We start from the raw sequence: 13,300 nt of genomic DNA, 5'->3' as shown, positions 1-13,300 counted from the left end.
GAGTTTATTGCACAAACAGCATGTAAACAGCTACAATGTTAGCCATGTTCTTCATTTTTGCTAGAAAAAGAAAGAACAAAATAAAAGAACACAAAAAACTTCATATGAATCTTTCTCTTTGCTTTTCATTTTTGTGAGGGTTCGGAGGGTTAAATTTCTTTTACACAGTAATCTGCAGAGACCAAATGTTTACAATTTCCCCAAAGGCCTCCGCAGCTAGACACACACAGCTTGAGCATGGTAGTTATTATTTTTCTTTTTTCCTTTTTTCCTTTTTTTCTCTTTTTTCCCATTCATCTGGGAATTTTCTTACATGTGAATTTAATACATCCTACTACACATGAAGAACTACAATATATAAAAATGGTAAATCCCTCCACTGCACTTTTAACTAATGCAGCTACCTGTTGTTTTGAAGGATTTGCCATTTCCATTCCTAAATAGGTTTGTGCTAAGCCCCCACTTTGAATGAACTAGCACTTCCCTATCCAGTTTGTAGTGTTTTCAAACAACTTCACTAAAAATACGAGAACCGAAAAAAGAACCGACATCGGTTGCCCTGACTCTTTGAGCCATCGAACAACTTCATCGATTTAAATGCAAGTGAATCTTTTCTGTTCACTCCGACATTTGATTCCCGGAGTTTGTTTCTTGAACAAGCCGTTGAAGGCATCGCAGTCGAGTAATAAGCTGAGAGAACGACGGCCTCAATTGCGAGTTCCTGTGAAAAGAGTGAAACGTCAAGATATAGATGAAACTAAACGAGAAATATGGGTATTGATAAAGTTTGAAACTTACGTTTGCCAACAATCGCAAATGATCTGTGCAACTGCAGGATCAACATTTTCTGGAACCTCCAGTCGCCTATTCTGGAATCCAACAGCTCCTACAACCTGCATTGGGTTCAAACCTTTCCATGGTATGCAGCATGTCGTCAACTCCCACAGTATCACACCAAAACTGTACACATCGCACCTGTATGCCATACAAGACACTGTCAGTATCGAGTCAAATTGTAGCTAAAGATGCGTAGGGTCAGTTCAATGCCTTGTCGAAACTTACTTCTCGTTGGCTGGTTCATTCCTTAGAACTTCTGGCGCCATCCATTCAGGCTACAATTAAGTAGAAACAATTAGCATTATCGATTGCTATGGAAGTCCCGGATGTGCTAGTTATCAAGCTAACTATCAAGGTTATTACCGTTCCAGCAGTTGACTTTGAAGACAGAAATGTGTTCTGCTTGACACGCGACAAACCGAAATCACAAACCTTTGAAGCCACAAAGGTTAGATATTAGAAAAGATCAATCTCCCTTACTTAGAACATACAAAATCAAGAAAGGAAATTGTATGCACAAAATAGTTTCATTTCATGTTACCTTGACAACCCAGTTTTTATCAACAAGCAGATTGGGAGATTTTAGATCTCTATGGACAATGGTCGGATGACTTGTGTGCAAGTAGTTCATTCCTTTGGCCTGGAAAGAAAAATAAAGATATATCAAAAGAAAAGGAGCAAACCATATTTTGTGGGGGAAGGACTTTCCTTACCACATCAAGAGCCATTTTCAATCGTCTCCTTTCATCGAATTGAGAGTTGGGACGATGCAGTAACCTATACAAACTTCCCCTGCATTGTTTGTCGGTACATAGACAAAGGATTAGGAGATGATGAATATAGTTTAATTTTCTCATGCTAACAAGGCTTCTCGACAAGGACATAACTCGTCCACAGAGATATCTAAAACGAGTGTTCGAAGTAGCTTGTAAAAGCACTTATCCATAATCACTTCTCAAGGGAAAAAACTAAGTGCTTCTTCAAACTCATGAAGATACCTTTTCAGTTTTCAGTAACAGAACAGAATACAGGAAGAATATTTATGTAGATTTTTCAGAAAGTTCGTGCTATTTCATGAAACCCAATACTGATAATGCGACCCGACATGATATTTGCATTAACATTAACAGTACGACATTTAAATCCTTTTGGTGACATTGAGAATAAGCATGATACCTCAACGTAACATTGACCCACAGCAGCTTGAAGTAAATCTTATATAAAAATCATGACGGAAATTAAATTACATTGCAGCATTTATCTTCAGAACATGGAACGACGTAATCGTTAAGCTGAAATAATGTTAAAGAAGAAAAATAAAGAAGCAACATAATCAACCTGGGTAGAAACTCTGTAAGGATAGAGAAATGTGGAGGGCGAGTGACTGCTCCCATGAAAAGGACGACATTAGGATGCCTCAGTCTTAACATGATTTCAACCTGCATTAAGAAGCAGGAGCTTAACGGTATCAAGGAAAGCCTTTAAAGTTTAAAGAGATTGTTATCGATTAACAAATCTCACAAAGTTCAATGAAAAATATAGCATACTGCAGAAATAAGCTCAATGAAAAATATTTGTAAATATGTAGAAATTTTAAACATGCACGAGTCTGTAACACTTGGATAGTAATCATCTACTCTTAAGATATAAGTTGATAGATGATTGAATCAAAATTATTTGACAGAGATGATGGAAACAAAAATTCATTGAGCAACCAGAGCAACCAGATCTTCCAGACCCAATTCTGAACCTTCAAAGCAAAGTTTCCTGTCTTCACCATCTCTGCCTGTGCTTTCATAACCACTTTTAAATGTTAGCTACAATTCTCTATTTTTTCCACTATGCTTCCCAAATTTCCCCTATTTGTTCATTTTCCAGTTCCAAACAAGAGCATTTGGATCTTAAAAATGCTAACTAATTGGGTTTTTTTTTTAAAACCCTGTACTTACATTTACTTTACGAACAATGCAGATAAAACCAGCTTAAATTTTCCAACCAATAACCTAAAAGTTGCAAGTCGTAACTTACTTCACATTTTAATTGAACTAAAGCAGCACCAGACAAATCTTGGTCCAAGAACTTCTTCACAGCAACTTCCTGCAATTTAAAATAGCTAAATTAAAACTCCAACTCTGACAAAAAAAAAAAAAAAACTCGAAGCAATGCACACGCTTATCTGTTGAAACTTACAGTGCCATTCCAATCTGCTCGATAAACCTCGCCATATGAGCCTGGTATAAGAGGAAGGCCATTAAATTATTCTTCATTTCAAAAATATATGGAACAGCAATCTCCACCTTTATACCATTAAGACAACCCAAGGATTTGTTCTGAAAACTGTTTTCAGAATAATTTTCTGTTCTTTAAAACAATAATGTGAAAATATATTTGGATAGCTGTTATTCTAACAGCATCATTTTTTTTCTTTAGTGAGTCAGTGAGTGTCCTATTTTTACCTAAAAAGGACAGATACTTTAGTTTGACTAGCGTGTCAAGACTAACTCGTGTCAAACACTTGGATGCTCCGACACTTGTTAGACACATGTCGAACACTGTGTCTTCTGTCCGTATTGGTTCTAAAGTCAATGGGAAATCACATTAACCTATACAGGTTATCTGATCAATGTTTGAAAATAATCTTGAAACAAACAGTAACTCATTTTAAAGTGGTTTCCCAAACAAACTGTGTCAGATATGAACGTTATCAGTGATAATTAAATCTACAGTTTCATATTCACCTAAAATTTGATTGGACCCAACTGATAAAGACAGAACCAAAATGATAATTCATTGAGACTAGATGTGGCTTACCAATACCAATACGTTCACCAATGTGAAGATCCTCCCAAGGGATTTCCCATTCTGCAACCTCACCTAATATTGGGTCAATTGTCTCACTGCGGACATCACTAGCACGCTGGTTACCATTATCAATTTCTAACAAATTTTCATGCAGATTTTCACGCAAATCGAAGCACTGAAGAGTTCCACCGCTCTTATCTTTCAAAAATCCTCTTTCTTCACTCACGAAGACACTTCCTAATTGTCTTTTATCAGAGTCAGCATCAGATGCCAACGAAACACCATCCACGTGCTCACGATGAAAAGTTCCATTAACATCAGCCAATTTGCCTGTTTCTCCATTAACATTGACGAACACAAATCTGTTGTTTTCCATATTGTGGGGCCAAAATATGCTGTGCTTGTTTGCATTTGCCTCGGGTGTTTGTTCTTCAGATGATCCCTCAGCAGACACTTTCTGCTTATTTCCATGGACAACATTGTTCAAAAACTCTGATTCAGTAGAAGTAGCAGAAGACTGTCTGTGGCTTGCTAAAATATAAGGGTGGCACTGAAGCCCAACGTCTACGCCTTTTCCATCGATTGGATACATTTGGAAAGTTGCTTTGCTTTCACCATTACCCTGGGAGTCCATATCTGAAAACAAATCTGCAGGAGGTGATGCACCACTTTCTAACAAGACAGCATGCAATTTCTGAGCGAACTCTGGGTTCTTTGCAGCATTTATGACATACTTCGACACTTTTTTCACTTTCTTCTTTTGTGCAGATGCGGACTGATCACATGCACCTGATGAATTTTCACACGCGCTGCTTTCTAATTCTAGAAGCTTCCCAAAATCATAGTCAGAACTCCCAGCTTGAATTTCTTCAATGAAGCTCCTAATGTTTTCTTTTGATTGAGCATCTAAATCTGAAGCTTCTTTGGATATTAAGTTGCAAATATTTGCTACTTCATCTTGAGTAGATGCCATCAACACCGCTTCAGATCCTTGATTTTGTAACACTGTCGTATCTTCAGGAATTTCTATAACATCTGCAGGCCTCCTATCAAAGCTATAATTCGAAAATTGACAGCTGGGTGCCTCTGAGGGAATTAGCGTGCCTGGAGCACCCATAAGATCAATAATATATTCACTGCGTCATAAAATAAATCATATGTAAATATTAGAGCTCCGTGTAATTCTATAAGTATTCACTTAAATTGGTATGAATATAAAAGATCGGGCAAGCACTTCATTACTTTTTTCATGAACAAACATGAAATGAAGAGCATGGTACATTAGTTTGCAGAAAACCTAGAACTAGAAGAGAGGCTTATTTAGGTGCATCAGATATGCGTAGACAACCCAAATGAGTCGGTTACCAACACTATCTCAGAGGAGTATTTCTACTACGACCTAGAACGAACCAATAGACTTAAATCAACAAAATGGAACAAGATGTGAACAGCTGCGAATCGAGAAAATATTGTATACTAGACAATAAGGAGATTCAATCATCTATAATTACCTTCCATTATCAATTTTGATCATGTTCACAGCTCCGTCATCGGTACCTGTGTAGTAGCTTCCTTTGACAAGTATGCATGGAAGATTTATCCTATCAGCTAGTACCTAATACCAAAATTATTTAGTAAGAAACTTCAACCAAAAACTAAAGGTAAAAGGCAAAGTTTGAAAAGCCTAAGAATTCACATGGCCGTGATTATTAAAGCAGATAGCACCAGCCTCAAGAAACTAATGGTAAAAGGCATAAAATGGAGAGTTTGCAACCTTGAAAAGCAAAGCTCGATGACGTGCAAGTCCAATATCAAGACGTCCGAGTGGTAGAATAATAGTGTTTAGAGAACTACGCATTTCATAACTCCTGAGGGTCCACCTTCTCAACATTTCTTCAGCATCACCAACAGGACCACCCATTCTAGCCACGACTAGATCAGCGATCTTTTGAACCAGTCCACTTAAAATGAAGCCATACTCAGAAACTCTGCATTCCATGAATATGTTATATGCTTGTCTTTCCAAACGTTGAAGCTCGGAATCAAGCAAGCGGTTAACCAAAATCACTTCATAATCAATATCACTTGTCACGCATATTTCTTTAAGATCGACTAACAGTGGCATCTTTCCTCGGGTGCTAGAATTTGTAGTAATGCCATATAAGTCGTAAAATCCATCCATCACTTTTTCATCATAATTTACAACATTATAGCTCTGCATTGGTAGATAAAATAGTTTAAAAAACTGCTGTTGCCATGACGAATAATATCAATAATAACAACAATAATACACTGCATTTAACAATACATTCACAAACTAGTAAATATGAGCATATAGATTTGTAAACATAAAAAAATTAGTAACTAATTCTCATTTAACCATAATTGAAGGATGTCACTCCTTATATAATCAAAGTTTATATTTATGGAAAATGAAAGAACAAACCCCTTTCCAGCATCCAAGATGTACCAAATATCCCCCGTCAACACAACTCCAAAAGAAAACCTTATGTAACAGCCCACGCCCACCGCTAGCAAATATTATCCTCTTTGAGCTTTCCCTTTTGGGGTTTCCCCTCAAAGTTTTTAAAAATGATCTGCCAGGGAGAGATTTTCACACCCTTAGAAGGAATGTTTTATTTCTCCTCTCCAACCGACGTGGGATTTCACAATCCACCCTCTTGGGGACCCAACGTCCTCGCTGGCACACCACACGATGTCTAGCTCTGATACCATTTGTAACAACTCAAGCCCACCGCTAGCAGATATTGTTCCTTTTGGGCTTTCCCTTTCGGGCTTCCCCTCAAGGTTTTTAAAACGTGTCTACCAAGGAGATGTTTCCACACCCTTATAAGAAATGTGTTGTTCTCCTCTCCAACTGATGTGGAATCTCACACCTTAGGTTCAAGTAGGTGACATTTCAAGCGAAACCATAAATTGATCGTTGATATGATACGAACACCAAGCACCGAATTCAAAGGACTTAACCCCAAAAGAAGAATCAGAGCCTAAATCAAAAAAATATAGGGTCAAATAGATTAACAAACTAACTAGATATGCAAAACTACAACTGTACTAAAACTGATAAACTTGGCCCCCTCGCTTTGAAAACGAGAAAGTGAAAAATCCCCATAACCATAATTCCCCAATCCAGTAGCAGAAATGGAACGAGTTGCAAAAGGGGGAGGAAAGAATTCTTTTTTCTTTTTCTTTTTCTTGTTTTACATCTACATCCAAAAATGGAATACGATGATTCTCCAAGTGATTGCTATGATCCATAAACTATACTTAACAGAACGAGTAAACTTCCCAATCACCCACATATTCAAATAAAGATCAGAACATCACTCACGACAACGATGTAGTAATTGATCATGTAACCGCCAAAATAGTTCAAGCACGGGGGGAGTACCTAAGATAGAAAATAGCAATTCCCCACTCATCATTCAAACCGATGACCTAATATGCAAAGTTTTTTAAAACTGAAACTGAGACATAGCCAATCTAATGGCAATTTAGCACTAATAGCAATGGCTCAAAAATCCAATGCCAAGAGGGAAAGAAATCCCCAGAATCAAAAGCTGTATAGTAATTGAAACATAATTGAAATTGCAATTCACGCTATTGAACAATCAAAACCTAGAAGTTGAACGATGGGAACAAAAAATGCACAAATTCAAAAAACTCAAAAGCAAGTTAACTGGAAAAATACCCAATACTGAAGCGAGAGAAATTCGGCAAGAGCTTGACTGCCGGAGATTGAAGGCGAACAGCCAAGACTCATCCGCTTGGCGGCATCGATCTGAGCGGATTCAGTGTCCTGTCTCGAATCAGGATCGGAAGCGCTAATCGCCATAGCCAATTGTACCTGAAACTCCTCCTCCAAGGCATTGAAATCCACGCACCCATCGCCCACATCCCCAGAAGTCACCTGATCAACGACTGATTCAACGGCCTCCAATCTCCCCATTGTAGTGGAAGCCGCCATAGACAAAGACGAGGATGACCCAGAAGAAGATGAACCAGATGGATTACTATTGGGGCTTGGGCCTGGACTGGGGCTCGAACTGGGTCGCGTCACAGGTCGAGCATCGTTCAATCGCTGGTGCTCATTAAATCCCCCACCGATGTGAAGCTTTCGAAGAAGATGTTTCATTCTCGACATCGATCATCAAGCCACAACAGAACACCCTCCCTATCTATCTATCGATCTATCGATCTCTTCATACACAAGGTTCACAAATACGCCTTTTCTTCCTCTTTCCCCCAACCCCCCACCTTTAGTTTCTGTTTCGATTTTGCTATTTCTACCTGTATACGATAAAACCTACGCCCACCATCAGCTCATCTAAACTCAGAAAACCACAGATTATTCAGTTAACATGGCTACCTTTCTTCCTCAAGCTAATACCATTCTACACCTTCCACGCCCCCAATTAACTCATTTCGCTCCCTTCCCCGTCTCTTCCATTCCTTTTTGTTTTTTTTTTCTTTTTTCCCTCTTCTTCTCAAGTCAATGACGCCATCTCGATCCTCTGCGATCACATCCACCGTTCTTCCATTGACCTCTCTTCGTCCTGACCCTTGATTCCTTCCAAGTCCATGCCTTTATTAATACCCTGATGAAATTGTTGAACTGGGTCCCATCTCTGTCGGTTCAACTCCATTTTCAGCTTCCTCTCAACCGTCCGATCAAACAGTGGTAAGCGGGTTTAACGCTGTAATGAAGTAGACAATTGAAGCAAAACAGTCAATTTGATTTCTTATTAATTATTATTAATCCGGAATCTTAAGAAAGTACGCGGATCGGACAGTTAGCATCATCTGAGGTTACATGATATGATAATTGATATTCAACTTCGCTAGATATGTGCAATCAAGGAAATCAAAAAATAAAAAATAAAAATAAAAGATTCTTTTTTTATTAACAAAATTTGTAAAGCAGCCCTCCCTTTTAACTTGAAATTCAAAATTTGCCTCCGTTTTGACCATGCAGTATTTTATATTGATAAAATCACATTAAATTTTTTGAAATATGGTTGGCAATTGCAATTAATTTTTGTTAAATTAGGCAATTGATTTTAGGCGAATGAAGCTGGTCATTTCAAGAATAAAACAGTAGCGTGAAGCTGGCATTAGAAGGGATTTGCCAGCTCATTTCTTACGTGTCCTTATCCAATACTGAAATTTCCCAAACCTCGTACCATTGCTTTTAACTCTTATTAGTATTAATGTGTTCGGGCAAGAGGAGAACGGTTACAAACTTACAGTACAGCTTACCACGTTGGAGTTCCCGCGTCCACAAATATTACTAAAAAGAACACAAGTTTAAATAATAATAATAACAATAATAGGCTAAAAAATTAAAGTTAAACCCATCTTAATTTGTATTAATTATCCTAAACATGAATAATTAGTCAATAATTAAGATGTTAAACATGAATCGCATGAAGAATGATAAGAATGGTATAGGGTAGCAGCCGCAGGGTGATGATGGGCCTGGGAATCATGAACAGATGAGATATAAATGATTGCAGATGAAGCTGAATTGTGAGTAAAGGTAGGTGAACCAAATTTCAACTTTTAAGTATGACCAACCATGCCTGATTTCGTGTAGTATAATTTGTCCTAACCCAACATGACACTAAAAACAATAGACATATTTGAACGAGATGTGGTTTGATTTAGCCCTCCCAAAGATAAGATTCCGATGCAAGATATAAATATTAAAAGAACAGCCAAAGAATGCAGCAAGTAGGTAACCAACCAAAACTGGGAGTTTATAGCCACGAGGTTGGAAAAGCTGCTGATTTTCGCCAGCCCCAGATGATGGTTTCTTCCAGAGCACCCTGCAATTGAAGTTACTTTTAAGATAATTGGATTGGAGCAATTGATATCTTACCCGGTGAAGACGTGCATACCTAAATCTGTCCAAGTAAATCCGTTAACGACACAGAATTTACTTGAAATTATGAGTAATAAAAGTAAATTAAACAGAGAGAGAGAGAGAGAGAGAGAGAGAGCGAGAGAGAGAGAGAGTTGTTCCATTTCCAATGTATGACACTCCTTGATTTCACTTTCCAATGGATAACAACTAGGGGAGTGCCTAGAAATGGAATGGTCACGCATTCATGGCGCATGAAACCTGGCGCCCCGACAGTATTCATGCTGAAATTTTGGTATTAAACAGCAATCAGCCAGCAGCTATGAGGCCAGAAGCTTGAAATTTTTGTCATTCAATCATTTCATGGATGCTTTTCTTAAACTGAGCAAAGAGAAAAAGGGCTATGAGGGCACTGGGGATAGTTTACTCAACATGTGCGGGGAGAGTAAAGTTCCATACGTTTCATTTTCTCCCCACAATGAAACGTTTCTCTCGAGGAAAAGCTCTTCAAGGGATTGGTATTAGTTATGTCCCTCTGACCTTAGAAGCCAGATGAATGAAACTAGAGAGCGGGGGACCAGGAGTGAGATCGCAAAGATGATTATGAAAATGAAAAATTGCAATTAGAATTACAATCTTGACGCTTCAGTGAACCTCAGATGATCCCATCTATACTATCTATTAAAATGCAGGAGGTCTTAAGGGGCGGCCCCATTGGCAAGGGCTTGGGGTCTCTGGGTCATACCAGCTTAGATGTCTCAAGTTCAAGCCATTGAGTGCACTCAATACCATAATCCCTCGATGTCATGTCTCCCCCGGATTCGGACCTTCAGGCGAGCACGGGTGCTCCCGGGTATTGGGGAGCAAAGCTCTGACACCCAAAAAAATCTATAAAAATGTCAAGATGTCAGCAAAATTATCACAACCCTATGGAGATGTCAAGATGGTACTAAGCGGCTGTGGTATTCAGTGGGAACTATTATGAATTAAGAGACATGTTCAAGATAGAAAAACAAATAATACGCAATGTAACAGCAGAAGATCACCTAGAAACAGGATAAGATAAAGAGGGATAACCTCACATTCAAGTATTCAAATGCATATCCAGTGGCATAGCAACTTGAACCACCAAAGGCAAGAATATAAAATTCATATGGTCTTCCTTTAATTCTTCAAACTGATGTTCCCCTTTAAAGAAATTCCTAGGAAAATCCTTCCCAGTGGCCTTTGGTGGTTCAAAAGGCAAGAATATAATATTTCTGAGGTTGAATCAGAATCTTGTAAAAGGAATCACTAAATAACCTCGAGCATGGTCAAAATGGTTGGTCCCAAAAAGTTTGGACAATTATCAGAATCATTTCAAAATTTATATTTCATTAATCACACAATAATTTAATAGAACTATACTGTCTCAAAGCGAAGATCCTTTCATTACCCGCCATAAACGGTACCCAGACGTACAGTACAAACGCAGAACAAGAAGTGCCGGTAGACTCGTCCTTCCTAATGTGTTAATCCTTTTTTTTTTTTTTCATTACCACACGCAGAGCAGGCCTTCCTGAAGAATCAACACACTCACAGATCTCCCTAACAGTCATCCTTCTAAACTGTTCGGAGCGACAAGAAGTCATGATCGGTAAGCCTTAATTGACGTTCATCATAAAAGAAAGTAAATATCAGCCCACGAATAGAGCGAAAATCTCCCTAACCATCCTAACATCATGCCTCGAACCTGTCTATCCCCTATTCACAGGGAGGCTTAAACATTGGTTAGATTATTTCGAGGCACATGATGTCAGCGCCTCGAAAGAAGCCGATCGAATCCGCCTGGCAAGGAATCCGAAACAAGAACTCAAAGAATACAATGACTAAAAATGGCGATGAGGACAGAGCATACCTCAACTGCGCAGAAGATTCAACCATTATGCAGCGGTTCCCTACGGAGGCCACGGCTATCGCCAGGTTCGCCGGATATCTAAAGTTAACCGACAACCAATAATACCCTGCAATTGGTTCAAATATATATACAGAACAGAAGCCAACAACAGAACAAATTGGGCCTTCAGAGACGAAAAAGCCGATGCTATAACTGTCCTCGGTTGATCTTTTTTTTTTTTTTTTTTTTTTTGTCGTCAAAGAGCCCAAAAGTTTGACCCATTGTGAGATCCTACGTAGTTGAAGATGAGTCTCCCATGTCCATTGGAGATGAGTCTTGTAAGAATGTTAAAACATCTCCCTAATACCCTGATAGACACGTTTTAAAGGTGTGAACTAACAATAATACATAACAGGCTATAACAGACAATGTCTATTACATAGACTTAAACTATTACAAATACGTTTAATATTAGAGTTTTTAGAGTCTTTGGAAACTGAAAAAAACTATTTTAGTGATATAAATAGTAATTACTATGAAATAAATAATTATGAATTTCTATGTAACCAAAATGTAATTATAATTTTTTTAAAAAAAATAATTTTTAGAATAAATTTAAAATTAGAGAGAAAAAAAAAACAAATAATAAGGAGGGTAGGTAAACAACAATAGTAGATGTAGTCCCTGTTGAGATATGGGCTGGGCCATAAATGGGGCCTAATCAACAGCAGCAGTAGCCCTAACCGTCAAACACTTGGGAACATCTACAGTAGGCCGAATCTAATAGGAATAGAATTTTTTAATTTTAAAATTATTAATAAATGTTCAAAGTCTTAAATTAAAAAATAATAATAATAATTAAAACGATCAACCTGAATCCAAAGCCTAGCCGATATAAGATCTCGTATTATCTAGACGTGAGATCCACTATTCTCTAGTAGAAAGGCTCAGTCAATCCCATCATAAAACGAGGAAAAAGCTCTACTAGAGTACGCAACTACACTATATCTCATCTCGACATTAATTTGAACTTAATACTAACTTAATTTTTTAAGTGTACGACAAAATATATTATGTGATTACTTGCGTAACATTTATATATATTTTTTAGTTTTATCTTATAGTTTGCAGTTCAAGGATATCATGTCACGTGTCAAAAGTGAAATTAAAATACATCTATTTAATGTCGTACTTAAAATCCAAATATTCACGAGGTCACCTCGTCTCACGCGTTAATGTTTTTAATATATTTATAAAAGAAATTGCACATTTTTTTTGTCCGAGTATTATTCTATGTTCCAAAAGTCAACTTGTAGGTGTCCAATATTTTAATTATTAACAAAAGTAGCAGTGGCTCACTTTAGGCAATAAAATAAAATAACTACATAAATATTTAAATAAGTATTTATTTGGTTAATTTTATTTTTTTATGATAAAGTGAGCATAACTAAAAAAAAAATATTTATGTCGTGGCCTATTAGAAAAATACTAAATTTATATTTATGTGAATTTTATAAATTGTAAAATATGTTTTAGTTGGATTAGTTTAAGTTCAATAAAAATTTAAATAAAGTTATTTAATACATAATTGAAAATTGAATAACTTATTTAAAAATTAAAAATAGATAAATTTTGAGCCATTAAAAATAACACTAAACATGTAATTAACCCTTAAAATAAAAAATATTGACAATTAAAACGGACCGTACGACCAACGAAGGAAATGTTGGCAATAAAAAGTCTCTTAATTAAGAGTTAAAAGACAAATTATGACGATAACACAAAACGCAGCGTTTTGTTGTCACTGGCCGCAGTTGATGCCTTGTCTCCATCATCACCCCACTTTAGTAAATGCCAATTACGACCTCACGTTTACCAAAAAAAAAAAAAAAAAAAAAAAA

General features: G+C 37.2%; 1 protein-coding gene across 1 annotated transcript; it reads right to left on the bottom strand.

The window, feature by feature from the left end:
- Positions 1-99: 99 nt before the first annotated feature.
- LOC111477179 (probable serine/threonine-protein kinase SIS8) lies at positions 100-10,411 on the bottom strand. The gene is made up of 15 exons (XM_023121198.1): positions 10,269-10,411; positions 9,407-9,488; positions 7,352-8,357; positions 5,414-5,854; positions 5,151-5,254; positions 3,649-4,775; positions 3,028-3,068; positions 2,866-2,934; positions 2,176-2,276; positions 1,551-1,629; positions 1,379-1,477; positions 1,201-1,269; positions 1,063-1,112; positions 799-975; positions 100-721 (listed from the first exon to the last, which is right to left on the bottom strand). Exons 3-15 carry the CDS (start codon positions 7,802-7,804, stop codon positions 619-621), a joined length of 2,913 nt encoding a protein of 970 aa, XP_022976966.1. The 5' UTR covers positions 7,805-8,357; positions 9,407-9,488; positions 10,269-10,411; the 3' UTR covers positions 100-618.
- Positions 10,412-13,300: the final 2,889 nt, after the last annotated feature.

Source organism: Cucurbita maxima, unplaced genomic scaffold, assembly GCF_002738345.1.
Source record: "Cucurbita maxima cultivar Rimu unplaced genomic scaffold, Cmax_1.0 Cma_Scf00003, whole genome shotgun sequence".
In the NCBI taxonomy this organism is placed as follows: domain Eukaryota; kingdom Viridiplantae; phylum Streptophyta; class Magnoliopsida; order Cucurbitales; family Cucurbitaceae; genus Cucurbita; species Cucurbita maxima.
This window is presented reverse-complemented; position numbering and strand designations above follow the sequence as displayed.

Excerpts from the sequence above, each read along its gene's own strand:
- LOC111477179 (XM_023121198.1), bottom strand. The coding sequence starts at position 7,804 with ATGTCGAGAATGAAACATCTTCTTCGAAAGCTTCACATCGGTGGGGGA. Across the intron at positions 5,855-7,351 it reads TTCTCTCGCTTCAGTATTGG|AGCTATAATGTTGTAAATTA; the intron begins GTATTTTTCCAG and ends CTACCAATGCAG. Across the intron at positions 1,270-1,378 it reads ATAAAAACTGGGTTGTCAAG|GTTTGTGATTTCGGTTTGTC; the intron begins GTAACATGAAAT and ends GTGGCTTCAAAG.